Raw genomic sequence first — 15,113 nt, forward strand, 5'->3', positions numbered from 1 at the left:
ACCCATAAGCTCTTAGCTGATTCATCATCCACCCCCAGGCAGAGCTCCGTACATCCCTGCTGCCCTCTCATGTAAAGGGCAACTCCACCACCTCCCTTTCCTGGCCTGTCTTTCCKAAAAAGCACACAGCCATCCATGACAGCACTCCAGTCATGCGAGCTATCCCACCATGTCTCTGTAATGGCAATGAGATCATGACCTTGCGACCGCACACACATCTCTTATTCTTCCTGTTTGTTCCCCGTGCTGCGTGCATTGGTGTACAGGCATTTCAGAGAGGTGATTGAGCATGCACGCTTCCCAGGAGGGATACAAGAGGATCCTCCATAGCCACATCCCATGCGCATTTCCCTGGTTGCATTCACCTGCTGCAGGTGTCCTGACTTGAGCTGTCTTTTGCCAACTACCCTGGCACTATAACTCTCCCCTTCCCCTGTCTTTCCTAGTTTAAAGCCCTCCTTACCAGGTTGGCCAACCTGTTGGCAAAGACACGTGTGCCCTGCTTACTGAGGTGGATCCCAGCTCTCCCCAGCAGTTGCTGATCTTCAAACAGGGTCCCATGGTCGTAGAAACCAAAACCCTATTGCTAACACCAGCGGCACAGCCAGCTGTTAACTTGGAAAATCCATCTCCTCCTCCTCCTCCTCCCATCCATCCCCCTCTCTGGCAGGATTGAGAAGAAAATGACCTGGGCTCCCAGACCTTTGACCACCATCCCCAGAACTCTGAAATCCTGCTTGATGGTTTCCAATTAGCCCGTGGTATCATTAGTGCCCACTTGGAAGAGCAGCAGTGGGTAATAGTCCGACGCATGGGCAAGCCTTGTCTTTCCATGACATCTCTCATACGAGCCTCCGGCAGGCAACAAACCTCTCTAGACATGAGGTCAGGTCGGCAGATAGATGCCTCCATCCCCTGCAGCAGGGAGTCCCCCACAACAATCACCCGCTGCTTTTTCCGGGCGTTCCGGCAAGGCACAGGGTCTGTTGTCCCAGGTACTTCCCTTGCAGCCATGCCCATCTCCTCCTCATCCTGGAGGGCACTAAACCTGTTCTTCAGCTGCAAGTCTTCGGGAGGAGTAGGAGCCTTTCTCCTCCCACGAGCAGTGACCAGTTTCCAGCCTTCTTCTACGATGTTATGATGTACCGTTTCACACGGCACAGAGCCCTCTGGCAACTCCACTGCTGCAGGGTGTTGGGACTCCTGGAGCTGTACAGTTTCCGAGAATACCCTGTCTATCTCTTGCTCTGCTTCTCGGATGCTGCGCAGCCTACTGACCTCCTCCCGTAACTCCCTTACCTGACGACACARCTCGYCAACAGCAGCACACCTCCTGCAGGAGAGCTGACTGCCGGCCCAGGCCTCCCGGAGAGGCCCCAAGCGCTCCCTGCAGCCTGACACCTGTAGAGCTGCATCTACTGTCAGAGGGTCTGTCTGGGTCCAAGCCTCTGACACAGCTGATGCAGCGACTCCACCAGCTACCAGGGAACGTGCTCTGTGGCATGTCATGACCATATCTGAGGAAGCCTACACAACTAGGATTGGAAACAAAAGTGCCTTCTTGCACCCTTCTGCACAAAATGCTGCGCAAACTGCTGTGTCTGTTTGCTGCCTCTGTTAGCTGTGCTCAATATAGAAGAATATATATATGGAAGAATAAATATATGTACATCATTTTAAGCACATGTACTTTTTTTTTTGAGTAGATAATAAAATTGAGTGAGTGATGGAAATTGGAGTTTATAGATAGAGCACAGATCTTCTAAATCTTTAGGCACCATATGTCTTTAATTTTGATTTTTATTTAAATATTTTTAGTTYTGGAATAATCCCAGTATGTTTAGGAAACATTTTCATATCGTCATTCATACATTGCAAATAAGACATTCAAAAGACACTGCAAATGATAGCTGCTGCAATTCTGCTACCTGATAAGGAATCAGAGACACTATCCTGCATTACCCTGAGTCCTCCCAATATTTTTGGGATGTCTAGAAACACTTTAGAGAAAACAGAAGGACTCTAACTTTTGGGGGATTTGCTAATTTGGAAAGTGCCTTTCCCAAAGGGCCTGCAGAAAGGAAAAGCATTATATTTTTCTATTAATATTAAAGCAGATTGTATTTGGTCTTCAAGGATCATTAAATAAAGTCTTCATTTACTTATAAATCAATATGCAACATAATGATAAAAATCTAAAAAATTATTATTCATAGCAGATAATTTTTCAAAGATGTGGTAATTCTAACCTTAAAAGAGCTACACTGATGTCCTTAAAATACATTTCATCAAGACTTCTAGGCCTATAACTACTAGTCTACTGACCAAAACCTCACAGCAATCTTCATGCTATACAGGACTTATGGTACCAAAAATCAGAACTTGTTTCAAAGAAAGAAGATAAGATTTCTCCCACCTCTGGTGTTATGCAAATGAACAAAAGATCCCATTTCTTTCAACAGCATTTTCAGTTAGACCCCTCCTCTGAATCTATCTTTTCCAACAAGCATTCTACTTCAAAAAAAAAAAAAAAAAAAACACCTCTGTAGTTTTCTAGGTATTGCACAGGGTGGGTATTTAATATATAATAGAACTCAGAGCATTTTCAGAATTAATAATCCACCACAATTTATGTAACTAAATTACTACAGGGAACACCACTGTAAGAGATTTGTCACACATCCTATCCAATAAGAAAAAATATTTTGATCTAAATCACCTCTTTGACTTTATTACTTATGACAGACTCTGTGAATTTTAAACTATCATAAAGTTTAAAAGATAGAATAGAGAGAGAAAATAACATCCAAAAATAGTATTACTCTTGAGAATGAGACTGTCAGTAACCATAAGTACTAAGTAACTGAGTTTTGAAGAGACCATTACTCCAACTTTAGCATTGTATGTCCACTAGTTTAACTAGAAATATATTTCGTATTAATCTTAAGCACAGGCTAACATTTCATCTCATTACCTATGCATGTAGGCGGATCAGGCTGCCAAAAGAATCGGTTATTCAGTTGCACACACGTAATTTTAGCATGTCCTTGAAGCTGATAGCCAGGGTCACACTGAAAGGTAGTGGTGTCCCCAGGCTCTCTGCTGTCTCCGTATCTGGTGCCATTCTGTGGTGTCCCAGGATCGTTACAGGTTGATGCAATAGAAGCTATAGGGAAACCATGAAATAAAAACTTTAAGACTAGGTACTAAACATCCGTAATTAAAAGCACAGTATTTTTACAAGAGCATTCCAACCAGAGGCAATATTATTTACTCATCAGTTAACGTAGGAAGGCACTTTGTTTATTTCTATGAGAATTTGCCCACTGAGATACATCATGTTTATGTTGGCTTTCTGCCAATTTTCTTAATATAAAATATGGCCTGAGAGGGAATAAACACAAGAGTGGTTTTTTGTGTTTTTTTTTGTCCCRTTAATGTATCAAAAGAGCTAGTAACTCCTTTTCTTACTTTAATGTTCCAGTTATCAAAGCAAATTTCTTTATGCACTATGATGTCTTTTGTACAATAGGGCAAGTATCATAATGTAAATAACATAATTTTATGGTTTTAATATCCTCCAGCATATGAGAAATGCTATGTATGCATAGCTGCTTGAATATTTTATACAGCCCTGAAGTTCCCATTTCAGGGGCAGGCAACAAGTTTCTCAGAGTATACTCCAACTGAACCTAAGCAAGAAACTTCGCCTATGTTCAGTCTCTTGAATTTGTATAACTCTGTAGATACAAATAACACAGTCAAAGAGCACAATATTAAAACAAGCAGAACAATCAGTATGATATGACATAAAGCAACTAAATTGGTCAAAAAATTGCATATACAAATCCACACACCACTTTTTTTGGCCACCCACTGTGGATTTGTGGAAAAGACCAGGTTTGTTCTTCTGGCTTCAGGAATTCAGTAACTTCCTGAGTTGCAGCAAACTTTGAGGTCTCCCCTATGAAGATTTTCTTCCCATCACCTCAAACAGAAGTCTCTCCCTAAGCTCTCTACTTCCCATACGGTGACTCTCCTGCCTGCCACATCCTGCCATCTTCAGAGGCTCCCCTCCCTGAATCACTGAATTGCACTCTGCTACCCACCACACCAAGCTGCTCCCCCAACTATGTCCTTTTCAAGGAACATACCACACTTATGAGCAAAAGTAAAAAAACAAAATCATTTGGTCAAACACTGTCACCATTGATAATATTAGTGTGCATCTACAAGTAAGTCCCTCTATCATTTTCTCTGTCTTCATTCTATCAAGTTTAAACTTCTTGAACCAAGACTAAAGATGTTTTAAAAATCTTCCCCAGAACACCCATCTGCTCATCTCCCATGAGGGATAATCCTTCAAAAATGTCAAAATTCAATATTAACTTATTCTCTTTTTTTTTTCCTAATAAGCTTCTATGTACACTTTCTTCCATGCTCATTAATTAGACACCTTTCTTAAACTGATTCATAACCATCTCAAGTCTACACCTGATGTCTCTTCAAGGTATAACTTTGCTCTGATGTCTTTAAGACATGATCAGACCAATGAGGAGCATTCAGAGATAACATATAATTTATTAAAAACATATATGCCCATGTTAAAACTGTTTTTTATCGCTTCCTTGATTGATGAGCTAATGTTATCATTTATCTTATTCTTTGGCTGTTCATTCTCACACACTCTGGGAAAGGAGCGACTACATCTTTCTGTATTTTGAGCAATATGAAGCATACCTAGCACTTGGGTTTTAGGATAGTATCATAAATTACAGACCAAAAAAAAGACCAGGAATATAAAAAATTGTTCCTTTATGTTTGATTGTCGTTTTCTGTTATTACCTGTGGAAGGGCCCAACCTCTTTCAAACTTCATTATGTAGTATCAAATGTCATTTCTTATTCACTGGGGCTTTTCTCATGTCTAACAGTGCTTTAAGCAAACACAGACACACACACAGAGCCAAAGTACAAAAGAAATTCTATGGCTATTATACTGACATAATATATAACTGCAATTAGACTTGAGGCTTTGCTTCCACTATGYGCGCAAACACAAAAAAGAAAAATGGCTTATGAGCACTTTGCTGAAAGCTGGTAATATTTTTGGTGGGGTTTGGTCCCCTGTGACAACCATTGTCAACTGCTTGTGCAGGAAAAGCTGGAGGAAGAGATTATGAAGGAAGGAATGAGAAATAATTGAGAATCTTTAATATTAGAAATAACATGAAAACAAGAACCAAAAAAAAAAAAAAAAAAAAAAAAGAAAAAAGGGGGGGGGATTGATCCAACTATGTCAGGAGGATTGGCCGTTCCTGACAAAGACTTCTAAACAAGTGAAAAACAAATGGAAAAGAAGATGTGACTCTCCAAAGAGATATAGAATATGCACCTAAAGTTTTGCTGGAAGGGTAACTCTGCCATACAAGGAATTTGGTAATAACTGAAACTGTTGATGGATCAAAAAATAGTAGCAGTGACAGAGGATAAGAGTAATGAGAGAAGGGTAAACAAAGGACACTATGTTCTGGTGTATGTCCTGCCACATGATATTATTTTCATGATAATTTTGTACTTTTCCAGGAAACAGATTTTGTACCACAACAGGGTCAGATAAATTAAGAAATCATGTAATTGTTGTTCTTACTTAATCTAACCAGRTATATTTTCACATTTTGCTATAATTCTTACTTCATCAAGCTCTGGGTATTTAGAAGAACGGGGAAAGATGTGTTGCTGAATGTATGAGAGGTGATGGGAAGTTGTTCAGAAATTAAATTGGAAGTTCTTCAGAACAGAAGCTATAAAGATTTATGTTTGAATGCTGTGAAAAAGCACAACAGTTAAGTTAAATCTAAATTTAAATATGGCAGTTTAGGACCTCACCCCCCCCTTTTTTTACAAGAATTAAAAATTCAGAACAGCAAACATCAGGTTCTCCCCAAACTACCACCCAGAGGACTTGCTGAGAATTGATAATACATGAAACATATATATGAATTTGCAGGAGAGGGAAAGGTTGAAAAAGTGATGAGTAAAAAGAGAAACAAAAAAAAAAGGAAAAGGGGAAGCCTGCTAAAATGGTATGCTAAAATGGTATTATGTATACTCCAGCAAATAGGTGGCCAAAGCACAGGAAGTGTAAAACATCCCTTTACCAGAATATATGGCTACACTATAAATGCAGGAGTTTGGTTTACCATTTTATTATTTATAATTTTGTGACCTTTTTTCCATTCCAAAATAACATTTCTCATACCTTGAGATGTTTCCTATTTCTATATGAAGTAAAAGAATGGCTGTTTGCAGCAGTAGACTTTTTTCTCCAGAATTTATAAGCATCAGCCCAAGAATACAAGTAATGCCTGTCACTGCTAATGAGTACTGTGTAAGCACTCCCCAGGCACTGCTCTGAAAATTCACCTGACATTCATATTAGCGCAGTTTACTAAATATATACTGGGCCACAGGGGAAGGAAAGCATGGTCATGACCTCAGAGAAATTGTTTCCTATTTGACAGACAATAATTGTTCTTAAAAATAGATCACTATAGTTCATGTCTGTTAAAGAATCACAATTTTTTTTTAAGTACATGAGCATAAACCTACCTCTGTCATTAATTAGCGTCCTTTTTCAACAGATCTTTGAATAATACTTTCATTTTCTCCTTAAAGGGTTGTATGCAAGATAAATTTCAGCAAACAACATTTACTTGGATTTTTGACTGAGGCAAGTATGCACCAGTCACATAGGACTGATGCCTTTTAAAATTCATTTCACTGTTAGTCTACATTTCCTACATAAAAAGTTCTAAATTTTAAAAACAACCATAGCCATTTAATAACCACAAAATGTTCTTCGCATTTTTGTTCTTGCAGCCTTGGAAGATATCTTATGTCTTTGAGACTAATAACCTTTTTATCATGCCAAATACACTTGATCCTAATTAAACAAAACACCAGACATTTAAACAGCAATGTGTCATCTAGTAAAGTGAACATTTAGACAGGCTGTCAACTTCTCATCTTGTCTCCTTCCCAAGTTGTTTTACTGCTCACACTTCCCAAGAGGTTCTGTAACTTCATGAAAATTAGAAGTCTACTATTACTTCATTTGGTATTGCGCAAAAGTCTAAAGAGTATAGATGTTACATGCATTAATATATAATCCAGACATTAAAATTGCCAGTTCTGTCAACCATCTCATTTGGATGACAGAAAGCAGGCTCTTTTCCTGCCTGTAAACAGGCTCTTTTMTTCTAAATCCATATACTAATATATGGTGATGAATTTAATATCTACCTTATACACTTATAAGAACGGATAGATGTTCATGCTCTGATGTGACATTGCCACATACAATTTTCAAAAATTTAAGAAATTCAGAAACTTGAAGCTTAACACATTTAAAGACATATATGCTGTAAATCATGCAAAGCAATGACTACATTTTAGGCTCATGGCTGCTAAGTCAAAATCAAATTCCCAAGTTAAACTTTTTAGAAACGGCTGAGAAAAATTAGATGCCTAAGATGGCACAGCAGGGAGAAGGGACTAGGATCCCATTAGGTTGGAAAAGAACTCCCTGTCTCCCAGTTCTTGCACATGTTTTCTAGGAAATAAATTATAAGATATTCAGCAAATTATAAAGTACCACTCTGTACAGATTTCCCCTCTCCTGCTCTCTCAACTGCTCAGCTGGCCATGCTTGTGAACTAGAGGTACCAGGAGAACGGGCAGTTGGGAAAAACAGAGATGCCTGGTGAGTTTTCATATGTCGGCAGCCACTGTGTTAGGGTTCTCTATTGTGAATTTAATAATTTTCCAGAATCTTATTTTAGATTTTAATTTGGATTTGATACCCAAATTACATTTTCAAAGTTGATTTAAAACTTCAGAGAAAATCAGTGGGAGACTGTTTTTGAGAACATGATCCAGAGTAAATTTGTGTGTCTGTAACCTTGTGAGTAATATATCAGAGTTGTGCCCAATTTATCTTTCACCTGAAGGACACTTCATTTTTTTCATTTTGTTTAGCCTGTACTCTATTATAGCTCAAGAAAAAAATTATCATTTTCATCGATATTGTTTTCACTATGCCTATGGTAAACAACCATGTAAGCCATTTGCTGCGTTTGCTGCACTTCTCTCTACATTTTCTACATATTTATAAAAATAATAAAGGATTTCCAGGAATTAGGCTTGTAAATTGCAGCAATGCACAAGTTTCCCCTGTTTTGACACAACTGCTTGCCTAACAGGTTTGAGAAGGATTTTGGTATATCAAGCTCAGACATTGCATATAGGATTTGTAGTGATTTCAGACTAGCAAATAGTTTTGTAACAGGTGAAAAAAATACAGCATTTGCTCTCTGACAAATATCTTACATCATATATGTAAATGTACAGACTAACAACTGTGCGAATTAGTATTAAGCATATGTTCAAATAAGGCTTGCATTATCTAATAATGTAAAAAGAAAAAAAAAAATACCCTAAATCAGTCTCTTTCATTAAGTTGGAAGCACAGAGGCTTACATGAATAAATTTGAGATGACTTCAATGCTGCTTCCTTCAACATGTCTCCCTCCTCTTCAGGAGATGTAGCTATTAAGACATTTTATACTCTCTGCTTGGTCTCCATAAAACAGAGAGACTTCTGCAGCCAGTATGTTGCAGAAGTAGAACACAGCACTGCTTGAAACCTCACCATCATGCCTCAGCCCAGCTCTTGCACCAGCACAAGGCTGGATTACAAACCTGGAGGCCTTGGGCACTACACTGCATCAAGGACACTGAGTCACAGCATGAAGAATCTGAATTGACTGTACGTGCAATTTAGCATTCCAAGTTTACTGAACCATATGCAGAGTGAGTCTCACTGCACACTGATCYCTGCAGAGGATTCTAAATTGTTGCATAATAAATCTGAATTGATTGTTGGGTTTCCTTTAAACATGGCAGCATGAATGAGGGATCCTCAGAAACTGCTTTTAAGTAGCTAATRTGGAAGGGCAGGATACTTCTACGAAACAGTGACCTTCAGTCTTCTTATGTGGCATTAAGAGAATTAAACAGAAAGAAGATAAAGTAACAGAAAGAACCTGACTAAGCTATTTGAAAGTTACATTTTATTTATATTTTAAATGAAAATTTAATTGCCACATTTTATTTTAACATGTGTGGCACCAAAGTCCAGCAGTATTAACATGGGCCTAAGATTTAGATGGCTTCCCAGGCTTAACCTTGGATTATCAGATCTTGTAGACTTACACTTCCTTGTATCAGTTTTTACAAGATGGGAAGGGCAATATTTACATTTACTCTTTGCAGGACAGCTCTGGAAATAAGTGCCAAAAATATATACAATAAACATCATTCAAGTAAGATAAACCACCTGCAATCTGTTCTTTTTCCTTGCTAGTTTTATAATGCTTGCTTTTATTTAAAAATAGGCTTTAAAATCTGTTTCGAAAAAGCATTTAAAAAAACTCTACTGCAATCAGTGGAACAGAAAAGATCCACAAGGTACTTTGGAGTGCCTCTACTCGTCATTATTACAACTAACTCTCAGGCCCAGAGGGAGGCAGCCAACCTTCTGTAGCAGAGTAATGGAGAGTGAAGTGCTTCATAATGGGCTTCACAATAGCCCAGAACTGAGCAGGGCACACCGCTGATAACCCAAAGAAGAAAAGTTGAATACAGATGTTTCTGAAACACTCTCTTCCGCTTTAGATTTATGTGCTTCCTGGAAGTACAGAGATAAGGATCCATGTGAGATCAAAATATATAGCCCTGAACCTCTTACTGGAAATAAATTATACCTCTTGGAAAAAGAACATCGTTGTGGTAATGAAGATGATGATACCCACGAAAGGGTATTTTACCTCCCCTCATCCCTAGAAAATAAAGTTTTGATACAACTTTAATGAGATAACTGTCAAAGTAACCTACAAGCTGAATTCCTGCTTAGTTCCACAGGAACCAAACGAACAACTTCTACCTTATATGAGGCTGGTGATATCTTACCCAGGCACTTACCCACAGCACATATGTTTTTGGTAGGAATCATCTTCCATGTTAATGACAATGCGTTATTATGAGCATGTAATGCAATATTAATAGCATCAGAGAAAGCAAGAGAGGAAACCAAACTATGAAATATGATTAGGTTACAGACTTTAAAATGTAATCTTAAATTCTGGTGCCCAACTGCTTATTTCATTTAGCAAGTGATGTCTTAATGCATTTTATTTTCTTTGAACTCAAGATTTAGTTATTTAGTAAGGCATATATGTGATTATGCATGTGTAACTTTCTTTTAAAAGTATTTTTGTGCTAAACCCTCTTTCTTGGTAATTTCATCATGGCTCAGACTTAAACAATTGCAATGGAAATGCAATTCCTGGAAATGAAGATTCTATCATGGAAATGCTGATACTACTTAAATGTAATACCTCAAAATATTAAGCAAGTAATTAAAAGATATCTGAGCAACAAAAGAACAATTTCCAAGATAACACTACCCTAGTAGTTCAAGACATATGGCAGTTACCATAAGAATTTCTGTAGACTGACACACGATCAAATGGAATTCAAAAACTGGACATAAACAAGTATCATTGCTTAAACAGATTTGTCAGAGTAAGCCCAATGTTAAAAACACAGGGCCACTGACATTTAAGCTCTTGTCAGAAGGAAGATATCAACAAAAGTGTCAACATCAGAGACAATAACCTCCAAGTAATTATTCTAATTAACTGATTGGGATGAGCTGTTTGTTTATTTTATTATAATTGGTGACTTGTGCTGTTAAGATAAAGGTTTAATCAGGAATCTTTACTCCATTTCTTATCTCTTCATTTATGCCCAAGAGCAAATTTGGGGAGAGCAAAGAAACAACAGAAACAAAAAAAAAAACAAAGAAAGCCAGGCTAAACCAAGTACAGAAATGCCACCATTTCATATTTTGTGTTTAATAAAATGAGTGGCTGAAGTTGTTCTAGTAAGATAGAAATATTATAAAAAAACTGAGAAAAATTGCGCTGCTTTTTTATTAACTTTTTTTGCTAAATATTCTTCATTAGCAAAAAAGATACATTCTAGTTCAAATGAAGGCAGAAATAGGAATATTGCTAATTGAACTGTATGCTTAAAGAAGGCTATGACAGATAAAAATTAACAATTCCATAGAATCAGAGGTCAGCATAGAAAACTATCACAGATGGCTCTGACTCCAGAAAAGCCAGACATTTCCAAAAATGTATAAACAGATTTTTCATTATGAGATGCGTGAAAATAAACCTTTGATGCATTGTACTCTTGAAGGGCAAAATCTATGAAACCAACTGAGGAACTATAAATGCATCATTTAGTTTAAGAAAAAGGTGCAGTTCTCTCAAATTATAACAGTTAAGAATTTAGTTCAAAGAAAAAAGGCTAAACTGTTAGGGTAGAACTATTGTTAAGTATTGTTAAAATGAGGCTGAGTCTGATGATAATCTGCCTAGAAGGTCTCTGACAGTGCTGTTCCTTTCATCTGCCACATATATTGGTTTTGTTAAATATCAAATAAACAAATTGCATAGTTAGATATAAACAAGTTCTCAATAGAATAAGCTTCAGGATGCACAGGTTAATAAAAAGCAATGAACTAGCATGGGATCCAAGGGCTTTCAGAAGTCCAGAGTAGCCGAAGATTAAACACCTAGGGCAAGACTGATCTGCTTCAACACAGATGGCTAGACTCATTTAGGATGCCCTACAGTATCCAAAATACCCACAGAGAACTAGCAGATATGACCCAAGGGCCTGTAACCTTCTGGAGTGGTAGATGGAGACCGAGCAGAATATCCTAGGCCATCTCAAATGGAACTAGAAACCTATGAAAAGGAAACCAAGTCACGACCTTAGAGTAGGATTAATTTCACCTACTCTTAGATGTCTAGAAGTGTGAGATTTAGTCTATATTAGAATAACTAGAGCTATAGCTGATGGAAAGAAAAAAGCATTTTTAGAAGGAAATTTATCCCATTTACCTTAGACGCTCAGGACAGAATTAAGTGAGCTTAGATACCTTATTTTTAAATGTTTAACTTAGGTAGGAAAGTTTTGCTGCCAGTAACTGGGTTATCTTGGGAAAAAAGAAGCCAGTCATCAAATTTGTCTAGACTCTCCCTGTGCTCACGTTCTATATCTTGACAAGAAAGAGTTGGTTGACATCCCTGGCTTGTTATACATAGTTTAAATGTACTTAACCCCCAGAGTAAAGGTCAATTTTGTACAATGAACTCCATTTTTGTCCTTTTATGCATGATTAAACAGTAATTAAGTTTTAATGAAAAGCATTAGGATGACTACAATTAACATAATCACTCTAGTCAGTTCGTGTCCTCGTGTTCTACATGCTGAGATGAGTGGGCAAGAAAATGGACTTTTAATATTGTTCAAACATTTTGTGAGCTTCAGCCTTTTATATTTTTTTCCGTTAAAAACACGTCTACCTACATATACAATAAACTAATTCATAGATGATATTTTCTGATCTATCAAGTCACATGCTGAGTATGTGATTCATCATTTTGCCTCTCTCCTCATACTATCCTTTCACAGCACCTCTTTTTTAGGTAGATGTAATAAGAGCATTCCAGGGCCCCATGCAGAGGATGCAAGTGATCAGCACCTTTGCAGCACAGTGAAACAAATCCTCTAACTGAAAGCTAGCACTTCAGTGCTTTGATTTTAAGCTGTTCATGTGATCTGATACTCTCAGATGTATACCCTTCACGTGATTTTATCAGTAGATGTTCATTCACATGGACATTCACCCCAATTACATAATCCAATGCAGAAGTTCCCTGTGTCAGAGTTCCAGAGCCTTGAAAATTTTACAGTTCTGTGCAACTCTGCATCTGCAGTTTACTTTTTGTTTTGTAACTCATGTTTAAATAAAATATATTCCTTAATAAATGCATCACCTGAAAATCCTTTAAGTGACACAAAGATTCAAAACTTGAGCAGTTATCATAATAGAACTTGTAATAAATCATTTACATTTTCTGGGATTGCCACTCTTTTATTGAATCAATTAGAGAAACTACTTAAGTAGTCAGTTTTCAATATTTTGTGCAGCTTTGCCCTAAACTGACATACAGTTTGAACACATAATGAATGCAAAGCATGCAAAGATACTCATATATCCATAGTTCAATGGATTTAAATGCTTTACTGGATTGGGGCAACAGTGGTCTGCCCATTGCCTTAAGGAGATTAAATAAACCAAGCTCTAGTTTTCAGGTGAAATAATTTAACATTTTGTTTAACATATTTCTTAAATCCTTTTTTTTAATAATTGAAAAAACAAAACATTACAACATTACACTTGCCAAACAGGGTGAACTGAACTCTTACAGAATTTTCCCTTAACTTGAACTGAGACATTCAGTTCCTCACCACTAATTCCAATTAATTGCAGTTAGACATACGCTGCAATTGCCAGCATGATCACTGAACAGATCCAACAGATATTACAGTAAGATGACAAAATCAGTTCTTCACTCTTATGGCATTTATTTGTCTCTTATTTACTATAGGTATCACCAAAGGTCAAAGAATATACACCAATACCTATGTTGACAAGTCTAACAGTTTATGTATTTTCTTCCTTCCGTAACTTATGGATTAACTGATGTCTGCTTTACATAATACACCACAAAATGTGTTTGCTAACTCTAACAGTGCAAAAAACCCTTCATTGCCACATATGTAAAACTTGACATTTTCAAACAGCTTGAAAAGCAGCATATTATATAGCACACAGGTCAGAAATTCCAGAGACGTTTATTCTGTTTTTATTCTTTAATTTATTTTGCATACTTTAACTAGGTATCTCAGCACAGCCTGTGCTTTGGGGCACAACATTCAGAAAAATCAAACTAAATGAAGTAAAGAGGTAAAATTCAAATGTATTATTTAAAGAACAGGAAACCCCCTGGTTTCCTCATTCAGTAGTAGTGAGTAGATGTCCTCATTCAGAAATAATAGAACTGGAAGCTTATCAGTGCCATTTATTTGAGAATGACAGCATCTCCAGGGAAGGTTTGAAATAAGACACGTATGTTCACACATTTTATTAATTAATCTTCATTTTCCTACTTTCCTGAGTAGATATRCCCTTACATAAATTGCATCTAAATATATAAAGATGCAATGACTGAATCAAAGACAGTGATACAGTCTCCCTGCAGTCCCATCTACAGTCTTTAACACTTCAGTCATAATATCATAGAAAAACTCCACATACTCAGTTTTACAATATTGATCCCATTATTCTGTGTACAGACATGCTTTTACTTTAGACCTGAAGATGAAACTGGAAATTCTTTGATTAATTTAACAGTAAATCTTTTAAAGTATTTCAAAATGGTCAGATATATTCTATTCTTTTTTCCTCAGTTTAACTGTGAACACACACAGCTGCTGAAATTATAAAAATGATCCAGTATGCAACAAGTGATTAAAAAAAGAAAAATAAACATAAAATATAAACACAAAGGAATTAAGATATTATTAGATAGTACTGGTAAGAACATGTAAAAGTATCAGTTCAGAAGAAAATTTGTGCATGTACAAACCCATTTAGGTTTGTATATAAGTATTAATAAAATAACGTTGGGCATGGGGTTGCTGTATAAATCAAGGACTAAGAAAACTTAAAGATACAAAGCAAATCCAAACAAATCACCCTAATAGTACTTATTCTGCATAAATACATATAATAATTACAATAATATAATCTCTTTTTGTAAAGACTGAGGAAGTTGTAAGATGAGAAACAAGTAATTCATGTATACTAGAATAAAAACTGATTGTATTTGAGATGAAAAAGAATTTACATACTTGAGAACTGAATGGAAAAGCCTGATTTGCTGATAAAGAAGTCACTGTCAAATTGTAACGTCAATGAGTTGAAAGTGCTGTGAATATCCTCTGGAAGGGCTGAGCCACTCCATTCTTTCAGCAATATGCTGCTCTCAACAGGCCCATCCCATACCTTCAAGACGTCATGAGCAACTTCAGTGTCAAAAACAATAAAATGCAGACTGCAAAGAA

General features: G+C 36.8%; 1 protein-coding gene across 1 annotated transcript in view; it reads right to left on the reverse strand.

The window, feature by feature from the left end:
- The window catches only part of LOC112972101 (CUB and sushi domain-containing protein 1), a 579,349-nt gene that overhangs the window by 119,074 nt on the left and 445,162 nt on the right, over positions 1-15,113 (reverse strand). The window contains exons 25-26 of the mRNA XM_026078182.1: positions 14,901-15,103; positions 2,975-3,166 (exon numbers count right to left, since the gene is read on the reverse strand). Of these exons, the coding sequence (XP_025933967.1) occupies positions 2,975-3,166; positions 14,901-15,103 (395 nt within the window). The remainder of the gene's footprint in view (positions 1-2,974; positions 3,167-14,900; positions 15,104-15,113) is intronic.

The sequence above is a fragment of the Apteryx rowi genome, unplaced genomic scaffold (assembly GCF_003343035.1).
Source record: "Apteryx rowi isolate R43461 unplaced genomic scaffold, aptRow1 scaffold_474, whole genome shotgun sequence".
Lineage (NCBI taxonomy): Eukaryota > Metazoa > Chordata > Aves > Apterygiformes > Apterygidae > Apteryx > Apteryx rowi.